Here is a 17,239-nt window from a genome sequence, read left to right on the forward strand (position 1 = left end):
GTCAATCATACAATGTGGTCGGGCATAATACATAATTCCAATCCAACCGTACAAAACGCGGGTCCCGGCAAGTCCCAAACAAAGGTTTCCAAGATTAGGGTTTTCTAAACCCTAATTGGGGTTTTCAACCCAAACACATGCCAACTAGATCCAAAGTTTAGTTTTTAGGTCAAGTAGGGTATCACTAGGCCAGGCACCACCCACTGCCACCTCGGGCGGTAGTGGCCGACGGCGGCAGCCACCACCTCGTGGCGGTGGTGGTGGTTTTCGACTCACAATCCGGTAACAAACACCCAATACATTATTTATGTAGAAAAGCCCACACACACATTAGCTCATGCACACAACCACCCAACACGACTGCCATGGTGGTTTCCCATGATTTTCGGCCAAAGAACCCCCACAAACACACCTCACAACACGAAATAAATCTACACAAACACACCCAAAACCACCATCTCGGTGGCAGGCGGTGGTCGGAGATGACAACCACCATCTTTGGTGGTGGGTTTCTTGCGATCTTCGGCCAAGCAAACACACACACACACACACAACATGCACACACACGCCCTTGCTCGAAATATGAACACAACCACCCACCTGGTGGCGTACGGCGGTCAGTGTGACATCCCTATTTTCACGTCCAGAAAAGACCGATTTTGTTTATGCTTTGTTTAAAAATCATAGTAACATTTTAAGTAAAAGTGTTGCGGAATTTGTTCCAAGTAAAACATGATAAATGTGTTATCAAATCATTTCCGAATAAATGTATTTTTATTCCTTTTAAAACCTTGGGATGTCATTGTCAATACAGAAACATAACCATAAACAGAACTTACATTCATTTACACTAGTGATCTACATCTCTTTTAAATCTCTCAGTGTAAAGTGGCTTCATATCGACACCTGTGATACAAATAAGCTTGAGTGGGTCAGGTTGGGAAACCTGATGATTATATAGGGTTTTCAACCCTCAATAATATAATTATTATGTTTAAACATCAAACAATCAGCCCAATTACCCATCCCCATTATATTCCTTACTCTTAAGAATCTACCTTAAGAGTCATCTATCCTGCATTCGTTTATTCCGAAGTCCCTTTCTTCCAGGGTTATAAGACAGACACTAAGTCCATAGCTGCCAATGCTCATTCGTAAAGCACTAAATCCATAACTACTAAAGTTCATTCATCGGCTACTAAATCCATAGCTACCGGTGTTTATATAATAGGTACTAAGTCTATAGCTACCAACGTTTATCTATTAGGTACTAAGTCCATAGCTACCAACGTTTATCCATCAGGTACTAAGTCCATAGCTACCAACGTTTATCCATCAGATACTAAGTCCATAGCTACCAACGTTTATTCAATAGGCACTAAGTCCATAGCTGCCAATGTTCACTCATATCATATTTTATCTCTCATCCTTCATCTACCCATGTTATACCCAACATATTTGTAGACATAAAATATGTATACAGTTTAAATCATTAAAAACATGTATAAAATCATTCATCCAGTATAGATAGCAAGTATACAGGTCATATGCACACATAGCATGTAATTAAGGGAAAATACCTGAAATAGACAAAAAAAATGAGGGTAAATTTATAAATTTAGTCATAAAAAACGTTTTTTTCCAGATATAGACACACATTCCGCGGAGGACCCTCCGCGGACCTCCGCGAAACCATGAAATCACCGCGAAGCAGGGGTAAATTGGTAATTTCCACCATCTTTTTTTGAGAAAAACGAAGGGGTCCTCTTTTGGTACCCACTAGTCCCCGTTCCTCGTCCACCCTCCACATCGACTCCTCCAGGCTTTAATCAAAGGCTTCAAATCCGGCGACGACTTCAACTCCGGCGTGGACTTCAATTCCGGCGACGACTTCAACTCCGGCAACGACTTCAACTCCGGCGAAATCAAGTCGCAGAGCTCTTTCCGTCACCGATGGACCCCCAATTCCCCGATGTAATGGCCGATGGATACGGTTCCCAGGTATTTCTCACATTCTCATCTAATTGTTAATGTCGAATATGATTCAAATTAGAGGAAAACCCATTTGATTACATTGAATATGTATACAGATTTAGGATTTTTAGGTTTACAATCACATGTACGTTTTTGCGGATGATCCATTCCGCGGAGGGGGACGTCAGTCCGCAGAGGCTTCTCCGCGGAGTGATGTGTTTCCTCTGCGGAATGCTATGATCCAACACTGCAGCCTCCGCGTAAGCTAGATGTCACTCCGCAGAGAGGCCTCCGCGGAATGACCTCTAGCCTCCGCGGAGTGATGGTTTTTGCATAATTTTTATTTTTCTGTTTTTAAGTATGTTGCTATTTATTTCATAATGGAATAATATATATATATATATATATATATATATATATATATATATATATATATATATATTTTTTTTTTTCAATTAGTAATTTTTTAAATGAAATAATAATTTTTATTTTTTTTGTTGTGTAGCACGAAGATCTTAATCAAAAAGCGGATTTAACTTTGAAAGACGTGGTGGGGACTATCATTAAAGACTATTTTCCGCACCTAACACAATCACAACGAGTATTATTCGAAGGTTCCCCCTTTGGAATATTCTTAGGAATGCATATTCCACATGGTGATCCCTTACTTGTGCATAAGATGATGTTGCACGAAGTAAGGTGTCAACAAATATTTGAAATGGGGAGGTTTCTGTTTGATGTAGAGGGGATCCAGTTGGGTTTTGGTGAAACTGAATATATTCTGATATGTGGTTTAAAAGTTGGTCCTTATGTGGATTTACTCCATGACGAAAAGGGCTAGTCAAATTGAAATCTCCGTGCTCGGTTGTTCCCAGAGATTTCTGATGCACGTTTGCGGCTGAAAGATTTAGAAGACTTAATTATGTCCCCGAATTATTTGGCACTACAAGATGAAGATGCTGTGATGCTTATCCAGCTTGTTTTTATATTGAAGGGTCTACACGGACGGGACGTTAAACCGGGCATTCCTGCAGCAGTATACAAGCTTGCTGATAATATAGATGATTGGAACAGGTATTACATTTAAAACAGTCATTCCCGCAGTAGTATGCAATTCACTAATTATAATAAATAAATTGAAAATTGCAGGTTTGCATGGGGTACGTATTTCTGGAAATATACTTCGCGTATGATGCGTGGAATGTTTAAGAAAATAGAAGAGTTTAGAGAATTCAAGGAGGCCAATCCCGAATTGAAGAAAGTACACAAGTATACCATTCCCGGTTTTATGCTTCCGTTTAAGGTTAGTTTCTAATGCATTTTAATAGTTATCATTGTTTAGTTTTTTATACTATAAAAATTTGAACTTCGTTTTGTATTATATAATAAGTTTGTATCATGACTTTTATAGTATAATAGAACGATACTTACATTTTTTCATAGATATGGATTTTGGAGACATTCCCAGAGGCAACCAATTTTTATATACGCACGCCGACAGAATTGCCACGGATGAGGGCGTGGAGAAGTAAAACACCGTTGAATTGGGTTCAATGTTGTCGAATAATGAACGTGTCTGTGGTATGGTTTTTATATTAACAATCATCTATATTTACAAATTCCAAAATATTTTCATGTTAAACCAACAATCTGATTTTTGCAGCCTAACAACCAACCTATTAATGTCGAGGTAAACCCGAAGGAGCTGATGTTGCCGTTTTATGTTGGTTATGTCAATTGCATTCTTAACCCTGTAGAGTCTCCCCCACGGCAACATAGTCCCGTCCGAAATAGTCCACCTCCTGTTGCCTCGCCTGCTCGAAGAAGGATGTACAAGTCCGAAATACAAACATCTTCGACTGAATCTGCCACAAATGCTTCTTCCTCGCAACATCTTGAAACAGAAACAAGTTATATGTCACACGACACATCAAGATTGGAAAAGAAGAAGAAGACGAGCACCAAGGCATTAGTGAAGCATCTACTAGGCTTTGTGGCTGACTTAAGTTCCAAAGTAGACCGTGTATTACAGAAAAAAGATGAACCCGACACAAATTTTGAACCAGACAGAAGGTTTCGAGAGGAGGAAGAGATGATAAATGAAGAGGAGGAAGATACACATTTTGACTATGATAATATATGTAGTCATGGTTTGGAGGGGGAATTTGAGTCTACTCCTACGCATGTTGAGCCGTCATTGGACGTGGGTGAACATCACACAAAAGAAATGACTCCTATTGTTAGGCGGCAACGAAAGAGGGGTGTTCCATGGTATCAGCGGACTCCGTTCACAGTGGTACAAAACTCATATTTTAAATTTGGTATATTTTTTAAATATTAACGTATTGATAATTATTTAACATGATAATTTTTTAAATGCAATCCACACCAAAATTGAAGAAAATCACCAAAGCAAAAAAAAAAGTGGTGCAGAGTCCTGAAAAAGCAAATGAAAACATTGTGAATGAAGAGACTAATGATGTTTCAAATCATCTGCTGCTCGACAGTGTTGAAGCTGCCAGTACGTTGACTTTTTGGAAAGAATGGAATAGTATCTCTTCCAACCTGAACACTAAACATAGGCTGCATATGCTGACACTGGATGTGGAGTTTTGGTCGAGGTTACTTGCAGTTACTGACGCTGGGTGGTTAATTTCTTCGGTAACATTCGTTAAATATAAATTTTAACTACATATTTAGACGATAATTTATATAAAAAACTCTAACATTTTTATCTTAAAATGTACAACATATTGCGATATGGAGTGCCTTATTCATGGAAAGACGGCCGGCGAACGCAAGGTGGACGATATTCCCTCAAGAACTTAATTTGCAAAATGGAAAAACATATTTTCTTAGGAATATTGCAAATGGTGTCGGAGGCCATCCTAAATGGAAGGATGTGGATATGGTTAGTTAAGTTTATTAATTATTTATTTTATATAGGAAACGAATTAATGACTATTACATTTGTTTTTGTTTGCAGGTTGTATTCCCCATAAACGTTCCTCATGCCCATTGGTTTTTGGCAGTGCTACATTTAGATATTTGGAAAGTACACAATTATGATTCAGCACGATGTATGAATTACTTCACAACGTACTTGACTGGTGGAGAATTCAAAAGTTTTGGGGATAGTATAATCGAAGAGCTAGATGCGATTGACTACTGGAAGGATTTCCCCGATGGACACAAAGAGAACGCAGTTGTGGAGTTTATTGATATTGTAGACGCGCCACAACAAGAATATATTGCTAATAGAGGGGATTGTGGAGTATTCGTAAGCATATATATGGAAATGATTGCTTCGGGGGTACCGGTGAAGAGTGATAAGCCATGTAGAGATGCGGGATTTCTCTACAGAAATAGGATGACAAATATTATTTGGGATACTAAATAACTTGATGTTTGGAAGTTTGTATACATTATTATGAAATACTTGTTTTTAGTAGTTTTGTTTAATATAAACAAGTTTTGTATCATATATTTTTTTAAACATAATTCACCAACATATATTACGATACATTAAAAACAAAACAAACATTTGAAATAACATAATAACATTACAGAAAACATTGCAAATAAAAGATAAACGACTAACAAACATTACATAGAACATCACGAATAAAAGAGTCGTCTACATGAAAAAGGGTTTATTTCTAACCAGATTCCAAACGTCCGTATACTCGAACTCAGTTTCATCAAACCAGCACAGGTAATATCCGTTCACGTATTCAAGAAGTTCTTCATCATCAGCATCAGAGCATCACATTTTCTCATAATTGTAGCATCGATTATACCATGTGACTTTAGTCTTTAAATACATCCATTTACTAACAATATCGGGTTTTAGTCGTTTTTGTCCTTGTCCCACGTTATAGTTGAACAAAGCTACTAAGCGGGACAATTCATCACCAAGAAGGCAATTAAGGGGAGCTATTACCGGCAGACCCTCATAAACGGTAATCCAGCATCGTGTTAGGACCAACACCTCTGTTGTCGTCCATGGAGATGTATCATTAGTTGGAGCAGACGCATTAGACAGATTAGTTGCATTTGAAGACGTTGGTACATTGGCTGCCATTTTGTGAAATGATCCCTTACCTCTAATTCGGACGTATAGATACTTGCTTTACTATATATAAAAAGATAGGTAACGCGGACTGACAAGTGAGTAACGCGGACTGACAAGTCAGTAACGCGGACTGACAAATAGCTATGCGGACTGACAAGTCAGTAACACGGACTGAGAAATAGCTATGCGGACTGACAAGTTAGTAACGCGGACTGACAAATAGCTATGCGGACTGACAAGTCAGTAACACGGACTGACAAATAGCTATGCGGACTGACAAGTCAGTAACGCGGACTGACGAACAGCTCTCTGTGGAGTTGAAGGGTGTATATATTGTCTTGGATGATCGTTGGATATTTGCAGACTGTCATATCTATATAAAACGACAAAAATTATGTATCACTTCATCTAATCTATTTTAGTTCATGTAGTTTGTATGTTTTACAATGGGTTCAAACCCATGGACCGCTAACGAGTATTTGCTTCTAACTCGTGCATATATTAATGTCTACGAGAACACCAGCTTGGAGGATAGAATGTTTTGGGTCCTATTAACGAATACCTTCAACACTGACGCTGAAACCACCATAGAAAACCATCGCAACATGCTTGATATAGCTGCAAAATGGTATGAATTGAAAATAGAAGTTGTGTTATTCAACGATCTTTATAATAAGATTGAAGACGATCGTATGAATGATACTGAGGAAGACATCTTGGAGGCGGCCAAAGAAGAATACAAATCCATTAGCAACGGACAGAGTTTCGAGTATGAAGCCCCTTAGAATCTTTTGAAAAATGTCCCGTTTTTTTAACTAGTACTGCGTTTTGTGTTGTTCTTGTATTGCTTTATTTATATGTAATATGGTATTTATCCTTTTTTTATGAAAAATAATTCCCATGTTTAAAAACCATACATTCAAACAGGTTACGCGGACTGACAAATAAGTTACGCGTACTGACAAGTCATTTACGCGGACTGACAAGTAAGTTATGCGGAATAATGTATACTAATTCCTTATAAATTGGACAAGCATTTCCATTTTTACAAGGCGTCGAAAGTTGTGAAAATGAGTTTAGTCAATCAGGTATTAAAAAAAAGTTTCTCCAGCCTACCGACTTTTTTCCATAATCTGCAAAGAACCAATCCTAACACCTACACGTACATTACGAAAGATCAGTACAATCGTTTCCAAATTTGTTTCGTGACATTGGGATGTGTGGTATGTAATCCCTTATAGTACATAAATATTTAGTTATTTCAAGTTGTTACATGCCTAATCCAACACATGTTGACTTACAGATTCGTACGTTTCTCACGTCTATGATACCAATCATATTCGTTGGTCAAGTACCTCTAATTGGGGCGTATGTAAGATCCATGTACATTGCGGTTGCTTTAGATGGAAATCATGAACCCCTTCTCATAGCGTTTGCTTTGGGAACCATAAACTGTGCCAATTCATGGTTATGGTTCATGAGGAGGCTTAAAGAATGTTTAGGTGACAATACAGAAGTTGGTTTCATAACCCATATGTCTGATTCTATAGACTTTGCAGTTCAAAGAGTCTACCCTGATTCATATCATGGCTATTGTTGTAAAAATATAGCCGAGAAAATACGCGCTTCCATCGGAATCAATACAGTCGTAGAGCAGTTGTTCTGAAAGACTTGTAAAGCGTATAATTTATCTCATTTTTATGCATGTTTGAACAACTTAAAAAATGAGGTTAATGGGAATGATCTTCATTGGCTTGACAATATTCCCATTGCAAAATGGGTACGGGCTTGTTTTCCAAGAGTACGTTTCAATGTTAAATTCATTGACATTCCCGTTGTTGTCAATTGGTTTAAAACAAACACTCATGAGTTTCCAATAACAACAATCATTGAAATGGTCCATGACTCGATGCAAGCAGTGTATCTTCAACGTGCTGCGTTTGGAGGTAATTATAAGTTATGACATCACATAAATGGTGAATTGATATGTTATTATACATTATGACATCATAATTTTTGTTTTTTTGATTCAGTTCATTTCACAGGGTATTTTCATGGTCTTCTAACCCCTTATGCACTTAAGGTGATACATAAAAGATTTATCCACTCGGATGGTTGTAGGATTACGCATATTGTTGGCGACAGATATGAAGTGACTAAATATTCAACAACCGAAACTGTCCAATTAGACCGTGGTATTTATAGTTGCGGTAAATGGCAAAAATGCGGTATACCTTGTGAGCATGCTATAGCTTCACTACAAAGACTCGAAATTGCAGAAATCCAGCAAATGGTAAATTTAAAGTTAAGTACAGCGGTGTATCGAAATGCTTATCAAACTGAGACGGTCAATCCTATTCCAATCCTTAGGAATTGGGAAATACCAGTTGAAAGTGTTGTGGTCTTACCTCCACGACAATTCAATTGAACTGTATTGTATGGATCACAACGAATATTAATTTGTATTCAGTTCTATGTTAACCGTAGTTGTAATGGTCTGTTGGCGTTCTTCACTTTTTAATAAAAAATGTTTACCTTTAAATAAATAATTGTATTCCCATAATTGTAATGCATGGATGACAACGACTAGACAAACAGCTCTGCGGACTGACAAAAAGCTCTGCGGACTGACAACAACTCTCTGCGGAGTGGAAGGGACTATATATAGTCATGGATGTTCGTTGGATTTATGGTATAGAGTTATAAATTTTTTAAAATTTAAAATGAGTTCATCTTCAACTTTGTATATTTGCTCGTGCAACGAAGTTGATTGTTTCTATTGTGATCCGATCGACCCTTTTCTTGCCCCATCACCAAATTTAAGACAGCCGTATATGTCGGAGGATGCTTTGCAACAACTACAATGGGCTGAAGAACAACAAAAAAAAGATAAAGAATCATCTCGAGCTCTCACTGAACGTCGTGACGTCATTGCGGCGGAGTGCAAAGAGGTTGAGGAAATGATGCCGATTACTAAAAAAATCAAAGATCATTAGGATTGGATAAAAAAAACTAAGAAGAATATCAAACTGTCTGAAAAATGGCTTGCTGACAAGGATGCAGAAATGATAGAACTTGGTATCCAAAAGGACCGTATGGAAGATAAAATAAGAATTAGGGACGACTACATAACAATGGAGAAAGAAAAGTATCCTTTGCAATTCCCTTAAGTTAACTAATGTTGTTGTACGTTTACTATATGTTTCTGGTTTGTTGAATGTATTATCTTCGAGTAGTAGTTATTATTGTACTAGTAATTATGCACTAATATAATCATAATATTACCCATCATCTTTAAAATAAACACACCATTTCAAAGTACACAAATTAATGTCCTCTAAAACAAAACATAATTAATTATAAATACAACATCAATCATTCAAATCAAACGTTGAACAATAGTCTTCTCTCTGCGTCCCACTCGTCCAACGCGTCTCTTGTGTCCCGTGCGTCTCTAGCGTCTCCTGAGTCCCTTCTGTCCCTTTCCCTTTTCCCTTTTGTGTTACTACCTAATGTTGCACTACTTTTTGTGGCCTTTTTTTGTTTCTTTGGACCAATGCTGGACAAGTCTCTGCATTATGTGTTGTACTATCACATCTACTACACCTTCTTACTATAGGTTCCTCACCTTGTGACGGGATACGATTTCTGTTTCTCGGTCTACCAGGTTGACGTGTATCCATTATCGGGGGTTTAACAACCATCATCTCAGTAGGAATCTCCCAATCACGCGGTTCTGGAAGGGGGTAAACCGGCTCCTCATACGTACTTCGGTACGTTTCCATTTTGTAAGCATCTATAGCCAGATGTCCGAAGTTAGTTTTTTCAAGTGCTTCAAGACCATTATGACATGACCACAAGGCAACCCAGTTCCTTCCCAATATTTTCATGTACAAGTCTCTTGCCTCAGATCAACTATGCCACCATGTTTGAAATCATGAACTTGATATATTGCATCTGAAACACCAGAAACAGACCATCCTGCCGTACACTCTTCATTTTTACTAACTACTTTTTCAGCCCACTCGGTTAGCACTGGTGAACGTTTCCCTGTAAAGAAGATATATATAAGTAACTTATTATTCGACCTAATTAAAGTCCAAATTAAATTCATACCTCCTTCGATGCGACGCTTGTTACACCATTCCTATGAAAGACGACGGAAGAACTCAAGAAGGGGTATTATAGGCATCTTCCTTGCATCTACAGATAAAGCATTCATGGACTCTGCACTGTTCGAGGTCATGTAATCGTACCGTTTCGACAACGAATATGCTCTAGTCCACTTAGCACGGGGAATTTCATTTAGATACGCTGCTACTTGCGGCCTAGTAGAACTAAATCTATACCACAATTATTCAAAAACATTTCTTTTGTAAGCTTTCACAAGCCTCCAAAACAACACTTTTGTTTTATTATTTTTCCCAAACCTGTGTACTATGTTTCCTAGTAGATGAAAAGCACACACGCCATGATGAGCATGTGCGAAAACATTTTCAATACTAACCCGAATTGCATCGGCCCTATCAGTGACAAAAGTCAATTCTTGACAATCACCAACACATTCATACAACTTTTCAAGAAACCATGTCCAAGTAAGACCACTCTCTTTTTTGCATATTCCGTGCGCAAGGGGCAGTATCTGGTTGTTCCCATCCATAGCTACTGCATGCAATATGGTTCCCTTAAAATCACCCTTCAAATGGGCACCATCCATAATTATAACTTTACGACAAAAACGTTTGAACGCTCGTATCTGCAATATATTAAAATAGAACACATAAACACTCTATAGTTTGTTTAAAAACATTTATATATTAAATAACAACAAGTTTTTTGTATTTACCGTGCTCCCAATGGCATAAAAACAACACTCGAAACAATCTTCAGAATCTGTTTGAATATAGGCCACTGTATCGGGATTATGCCTCTTCAAATTGTGAAAATAAATAGGAAGTTTGGAAAAACATTCTTCAGAGGATCCCAACAACAGTTCCATAGCATATTGTTTTGCACGCCAAGCTTGTTTGTAATCTACATTGATTTCCAACAAAGCATTCAAATCCCTTGATATTTCATTAGGCCTCCAAACCTTGGAACGAGTTTTTCCCATAATCTCATGCAATATAGTAGCCATCACTTTTTTATTAGGATGCTTATGATTAGGGTGTATCTGTAATGAAGAACATGTGTGCACGTTGTTGAAAGTCCTGATTTCAAATTCATCAGTGGGATCAAGGTGTTTTGCATATAAACGCCAACAACAGTTCTCAATTTCACAATATACCTCATAACGATTTTTGTTAGAATGTTTGGTCTTAAACTGAAACTTTTCTCTGGTTGCTTTAAGACTCAAAGCAAGTATTAGTTCTTGTTTGTTATCATATGTTTGACGAACAAACATATCATCATTTGGACCTAAACTGTGAAATGGTCCGGGTTCAACAATAGGATCAGGACAATCAGGTATGGGAGGCATACCGTAAAATATGTCTGAAGCTTTTTTCCCGTGTGTGAACTCATCTTCTGACCATCCTTCATTTGACTCTTCACCGTCTGACAAAGTTTTGTCAGTCAGTCTTCCAAACTCATATAAATTTTTTTCTTCAACCGTATTCACTGCCACAGTTTCTTCTTCTGGACACTCTTCAACATTATCAGATACAACGTTTTCAACATTGTATGGTACAACTTTCTGAACCGCTTCTGTCTGTTCGACCAATCCCTGAAACACCTCTAAATACAAATACACAATCTCCTTCGTTTCAGAAATTACATTTCTGAGTTGATGAACATCTGCTTCGTCTAAAATATTCATAACATACCCATGAACCGGGTGTTGAAATGACAATGATATATTACTATTGAACACATTAGTCTTACTTTTGACCAAATCAAACAATATTCGATGATCAAAATTTGGCGGAAGCAGTAGACCTAAGTTGTTAAACTTTGGTCTAACGTAGGTGTTAATCCTATTACTTATCTGCCAAAAACCCCCAGTACATACAATAACAAAATTCATATTTTTTTTTGAAAATCAAATGAAAAGAACTGATCTATCGACCAAATGGAGCTAAAAATATGAAAAAGAACACTTTGTATCAAAAAGCCCTCTAAAATCCGTTCCAACCACCCATTCCGCGGAGACATTACTCTCTCCGCGGAGCTCCTCGTCACCATCTCCGCGGAGGTACTTATGACCTCCTAAAAACTCACTCCGCGGAGGTCTTATTGTATCCGCAGAGGGCCTACGCGGAGTGGTCCACGGAGATGACGTCATTCCGCAGAGGTCCACGGAGGGTCCTCCGCGGAATGTATGTCTATAGCTGGAAAAATCTTGTTTTATGACTAAATTTAGAAATTCACCCCCATTTTTTGTCTATTTGTGGTATTTTCCCCATAATTTATATAAAATACTTCATATCTATGTGTAAGATGAAAGTAACTATGCACTCACTTGATAAGGTGGCGACTCGGTACTCGGACAGCGCTTCGTTTACATAAAAATAATTTCCTTCGACGAAACCTAGTATTATTATCACTAGATTTTAGTCTAATATTTACCGTGACTAATTATTAGTCTTATTATTATTATTATATAAGCGTTTAAACAATATTTTCCAACCACTATGTACAGACAGGGGCCAGACATAAAACACCGAAAGGCAGGATCATTTTGGCATATAGCACTTTTGAAATCCAACAACTCAGGCGGCCCTTCAAACCGGATTCCCCGTACCGCGAGTGGTTAAAAGGATATTATAACGACACTTATATAACCCATAATAATAGCTCAAATAATTATTATAATGTCCTAATAACGTTACTATATTTAAATAAAAGCTATATTAAAAATTAGGTAGGCGTATCTTACCTACGAGGGGGTTTGGCTAGAAACCGTGCTCTGCAGGGGCAGAACTTCCGAGCCAAAAGCTCTTCTTCTCGGAGCCGTCGAGCGCTTCGGGGCTTTCTTCTAGCGCTAGGGGAGTTTTGGGAGGTTTAGAGAGAGAGTAGAGAGAGAAGGGTGGAGGTGTGAAGAAATGAGGGTGGAATGAGTTGTATTTATAGGGTGAAGTATGGCTGAAGTTGGTGCCACATGTCACCATCTAGTTCCAAGCCTTGGGGAGAAAGCAATGGCCAAGATTGTGCCACGTCACCCCTTTTGCAGCAGCACCCTGCTGACTTCTAAACCCCATAACTTTCGCATACGAGCTCCGTTTTGGACGTTCTTTATATCCACGCGTAGGTAAAAATAAGATCTACAACTTTCATTTTGACTTCGTCGGTTAACTCTCGACCGATCTTAAATTTAAAAGTAGGAGGAGATTAGACTGTTAAATGACAGCGAAGAATTCGTAACTCCTTCATACGAACTCCGTTTTCGTCTGTCTTTTTATCGTTGAGTTCCTATTAATGAGATCTTCAACTCTCATTTAGGTCACGTAGGCCAAAAACCACTCGAACTAAAATTCGAGTTTCGGGTCGTGCACTGCTATGCCAAATCTTAGAAAATTCATAACTTCCTCATACGAAGTCAGATTTGGGCGTTCTTTTTTTGTATGTTCTTGATTTAATGTGTACTACAACTTTTGTTTAGATTTATAAGGCTAAAAAGTTTTCCATCGTAAATTCACTATTTATGTCTCCCGGTGCCGTGTCGGTTTTGCCGACAAACTTCGACGGGTCATAACTTCTTCGTTATAACTTGGATTTCGGCGTTATTTATATCTACGGGACCCTTGAGACATATTCTACAACTTGGTTAAGATTATTTATTCTAAATAATCTTTTGTCAAAAAGTCATTTTTGACCCCTATTATCTCTAAATTGACTAGCCCGAATCTACGGGCGTTACAATTATCTCCCCCTTAGGATGATTACGTCCCAAAATCATCAACGAAACAGGGCTCACATGATGACTCAATACGTTGTCTCTTCATCCTAAGTAATAACTGTAACTTTGATGTTTCTTCGAACGAGTATCTAACTCTAACACTTCCTGACTGCAGGCGGTGCCCGATCTTGGACCCGCTCTCTATCTCATGTTAGACCTCCAATCATGATCTTCATGTCACGATCTCGATATTTATTGGAGACTCCTTCTTTAACAAACTTGAGATAAGTTTCTTCCTTCGATTATCATAATAGACCGATGGGTCATGTTCTAATGACCTCTCATCGTATGATGCATTGCTTGGACTTAGGTCTTTTAAAGTCAAATTCCAGAACAAACTATACCTTCCTTCATGTTCTAATCATATCTTAAATGGTAGCATTTCTAGCTACAAGCAACTATCGCGATACCTCTACCAATCGCTTTGATTTATCTTTTATTTCAATCTTCCGGCTTAAGTCAGATGTTACATCAAACTTGGTTCTCCGAACCACGTAACATACTCCTTGTAGTCGGACTCAATTCGATATGACCACTAGGGTGGAATAACAACAATCTTCTTAGTCATTACCGAAACAATGGTAACGACATACTTGAATAAAATGGTATCAATTACTAGCTTCTTGGTAACCTTGTGACTTTACCTGATCCAAGTGTGAGTCCTGTGCTTCCAGTAGTATAGGCCTCTACTACCATTCACACCTATTCATACTCGTCCCAAGTATTGTCTCGCAGTTTTTCCAAGTCACCATTCAAGAATATCACATAACAACTTAACACACCATATAACAAAATGAAGGTTTTATATTATTCCTTGAAACAATTACATAGGTGTTCAAGTTTACCCTAGACTATGCCTCTATTAGGCTATACCATACGATACTATGGCTACTGCATAACTCAATCTTCGGATATGAAGTCCTCATCCTTGATTCCTCGCATTGTTATCTGCTTCGTCGAGGATCATGTGGAATGCCCTTGGCTTTGGTGGTGCCTCTGGCCTTGCTGCTTCATTTTTCTTTAGGCAGTCTCTATACATGTGCCCATTGCTTCCGCATCCGTAGCATACCTTATCATTTTGTGTACAATCCTTGGAATAGTGACCGATCGTCCCACACTTGTAACATGTTACTTCTCCATCGCATCTTCCTAAGTGCTTCTTCTTACACTTTTCACACCACTTGGCTCCATAACTTTTGTTATCCGGGTTAGACTTCGGGGACTTTCCTTTCTTATCAGGTCTTGAGGATTCTTCAAGCTTCCTCTTCTCGCCAACTTCAGCTTTTTCCAGACCCTTTTCCCTTATTTGGGTCTCAACATTCTTGGCTGCCCAGATGGCGGCTTTCAAAGTGGTTGCTTGCTTGACCATAGGACCAAAGTCCGCTGGTAATCCATGGGCAAACTTGTTGACCTTGGAGAGTTCATTTGGAACTAAGTAAGGAACAAGCTTCATTTTCTCCGTAAAACTTGCAGCGTACTCGGTAACGCTCATTCTTCCTTTCTTTAGGTTCTAAAACTCGTTGTTGATCTCTACTAGATCCTGCTCAGAGCAGTACTGTATTTTCAGTTGCACCAGGAAATCTTCCCAACACATCTTGCTTGCTTCTCCTTTTGGCATCGTATCTGCCAATAACTTCCACCAGCTCAAGACTCCGGTCTTCGGTTGTCTGACCGCAAAGACGGTTTTCTGCTTGTTGCTACAGTCGCAACTCTCAAACACCATCTCCATTTCGGAGATCCAGTCCATAATCTCTACAGGCTTCGGGCTTCCTGAGAGACTCGGTGGTTTTGCACTCAAGAAGTTCTTATACATTCGCCCATCCTTGTCGTTTCCCCTCTCCGGGCCATTTCTTCGTTCTCCTTGAGTCCCAATTTGACTCATAGGGCGGGTGTAGTTCCCTTCCTCCGATTGCTCGGGGACCAGTTCAGGTTGTACGATCGGTATTGTAGCTTCCTCTCGGTTCTGTTGAAGTAAGCTTCTGGTCTCCTCCATTTGACGATCCAACATCATTTGGATCATCGCTTGTACTCCGGCCATAGTGATTGGCTCAGGAGCAGCTACCACACCATGTATTTGCTCAATCACTGGGGTTTGATTCCTGTTTCCGTTCGCGTTTCCGGCTCCGCTTCGGGTTTTTGCCATTTCGATCTTATTCACCAAATTAGGAATTTGGTGTGAAATGACGAGAATTAAGATAGGAAAGATTTTATTTATAATCGACGTGTAAACCTCCCCATCACTCCGAAAAGTTACATGCCAGTTCTAATACCGTATTTAAACGTTTAGAAATCTGAACACATAAATTTTCCAGATCCGGTCGGCAACAGACCATAGATCCGATCATACATTTAGCATCATAAAGCATCATAAATCATTTAGCACATAAAAGCATGTTAGGCATTTTCCCTAATTAAGCTAGTGCTTGTGTCTATTAAGGTGTACTTCCTAAAATATATTAGACACATTCCTCACGATCATCGCTTAGCATTCTAAGTTTAAGTCTAGAAATAAATCCTTATTCCTAGTTCGCTTAAACTAATGCTCTGATACCAACTGTGACATCCCCATTTTCATGGCCAGAAAAGACCGATTTTGTTTATGCTTTGTTTATAAATCAGAGTAACATTTTAAATAAAAGTGTTGCGGAATTTGTTCCCAGAAAAACATGATAAATGTGTTATCAAAGCATTTCCGAAGAAATGTATTTTTATTCCTTTTAAAACCTTGGGATGTCATTGTCAATACAGAAACATAAGCATAAACAGAACTTACATTCATTTACACTAGTGATCTACATCTTTTTTAAATCTCTCAGTGTAAAGTGGCTTCATATCGACACATGTGATACAAATAAGCTTGAGTGGGTCAGGTTGGGAAACCTGGTGAGTAGATAGGGTTTTCAACCCACAATAATATAATTATTATGTTTAAACATCAAACAATCAACCCAATTACCCATCCCCATTATATTCCTTACTCTTAAGAATCTACCCTAAGAGTCATCTATCCTGCATTCGTTTATTCCGAAGTCCCTTTCTTCCAGGGTTATAAGACAGGCACTAAGTCCATAACTGCCAATGCTCATTCGTAAAGCACTAAATCCATAACTGCTAAAGTTCATTCATTGGGTACTAAATTCATAGCTACCAGTGTTTATATAATAGGTACTAAGTCCATAGCTACCAACGTTTATCTATTAGGTACTAAGTCCATAGCTACCAACGTTTATCCATCAGGTACTAAGTCCATAGCTACCAACGTTTATTCAATAGGCACTAAGTCCATAGCTGCC

At 38.5% G+C, this 17,239-nt stretch overlaps 1 protein-coding gene across 1 annotated transcript; it reads left to right on the forward strand.

Moving 5' to 3' along the window:
* The first annotated feature begins 7,430 nt into the window (after window positions 1-7,430).
* Window positions 7,431-8,477, forward strand: LOC145131528 (uncharacterized). Its single transcript, XM_079066203.1, has 3 exons — window positions 7,431-7,694; window positions 7,779-7,995; window positions 8,083-8,477. Exons 1-3 carry the CDS (start codon window positions 7,431-7,433, stop codon window positions 8,475-8,477), a joined length of 876 nt encoding a protein of 291 aa, XP_078922329.1.
* Window positions 8,478-17,239: the final 8,762 nt, after the last annotated feature.

The sequence above is a fragment of the Lactuca virosa genome, chromosome 8, assembly GCF_052849685.1.
Source record: "Lactuca virosa cultivar CGN04683 chromosome 8, Lactuca_virosa_CGN04683_v6, whole genome shotgun sequence".
NCBI lineage: Eukaryota > Viridiplantae > Streptophyta > Magnoliopsida > Asterales > Asteraceae > Lactuca > Lactuca virosa.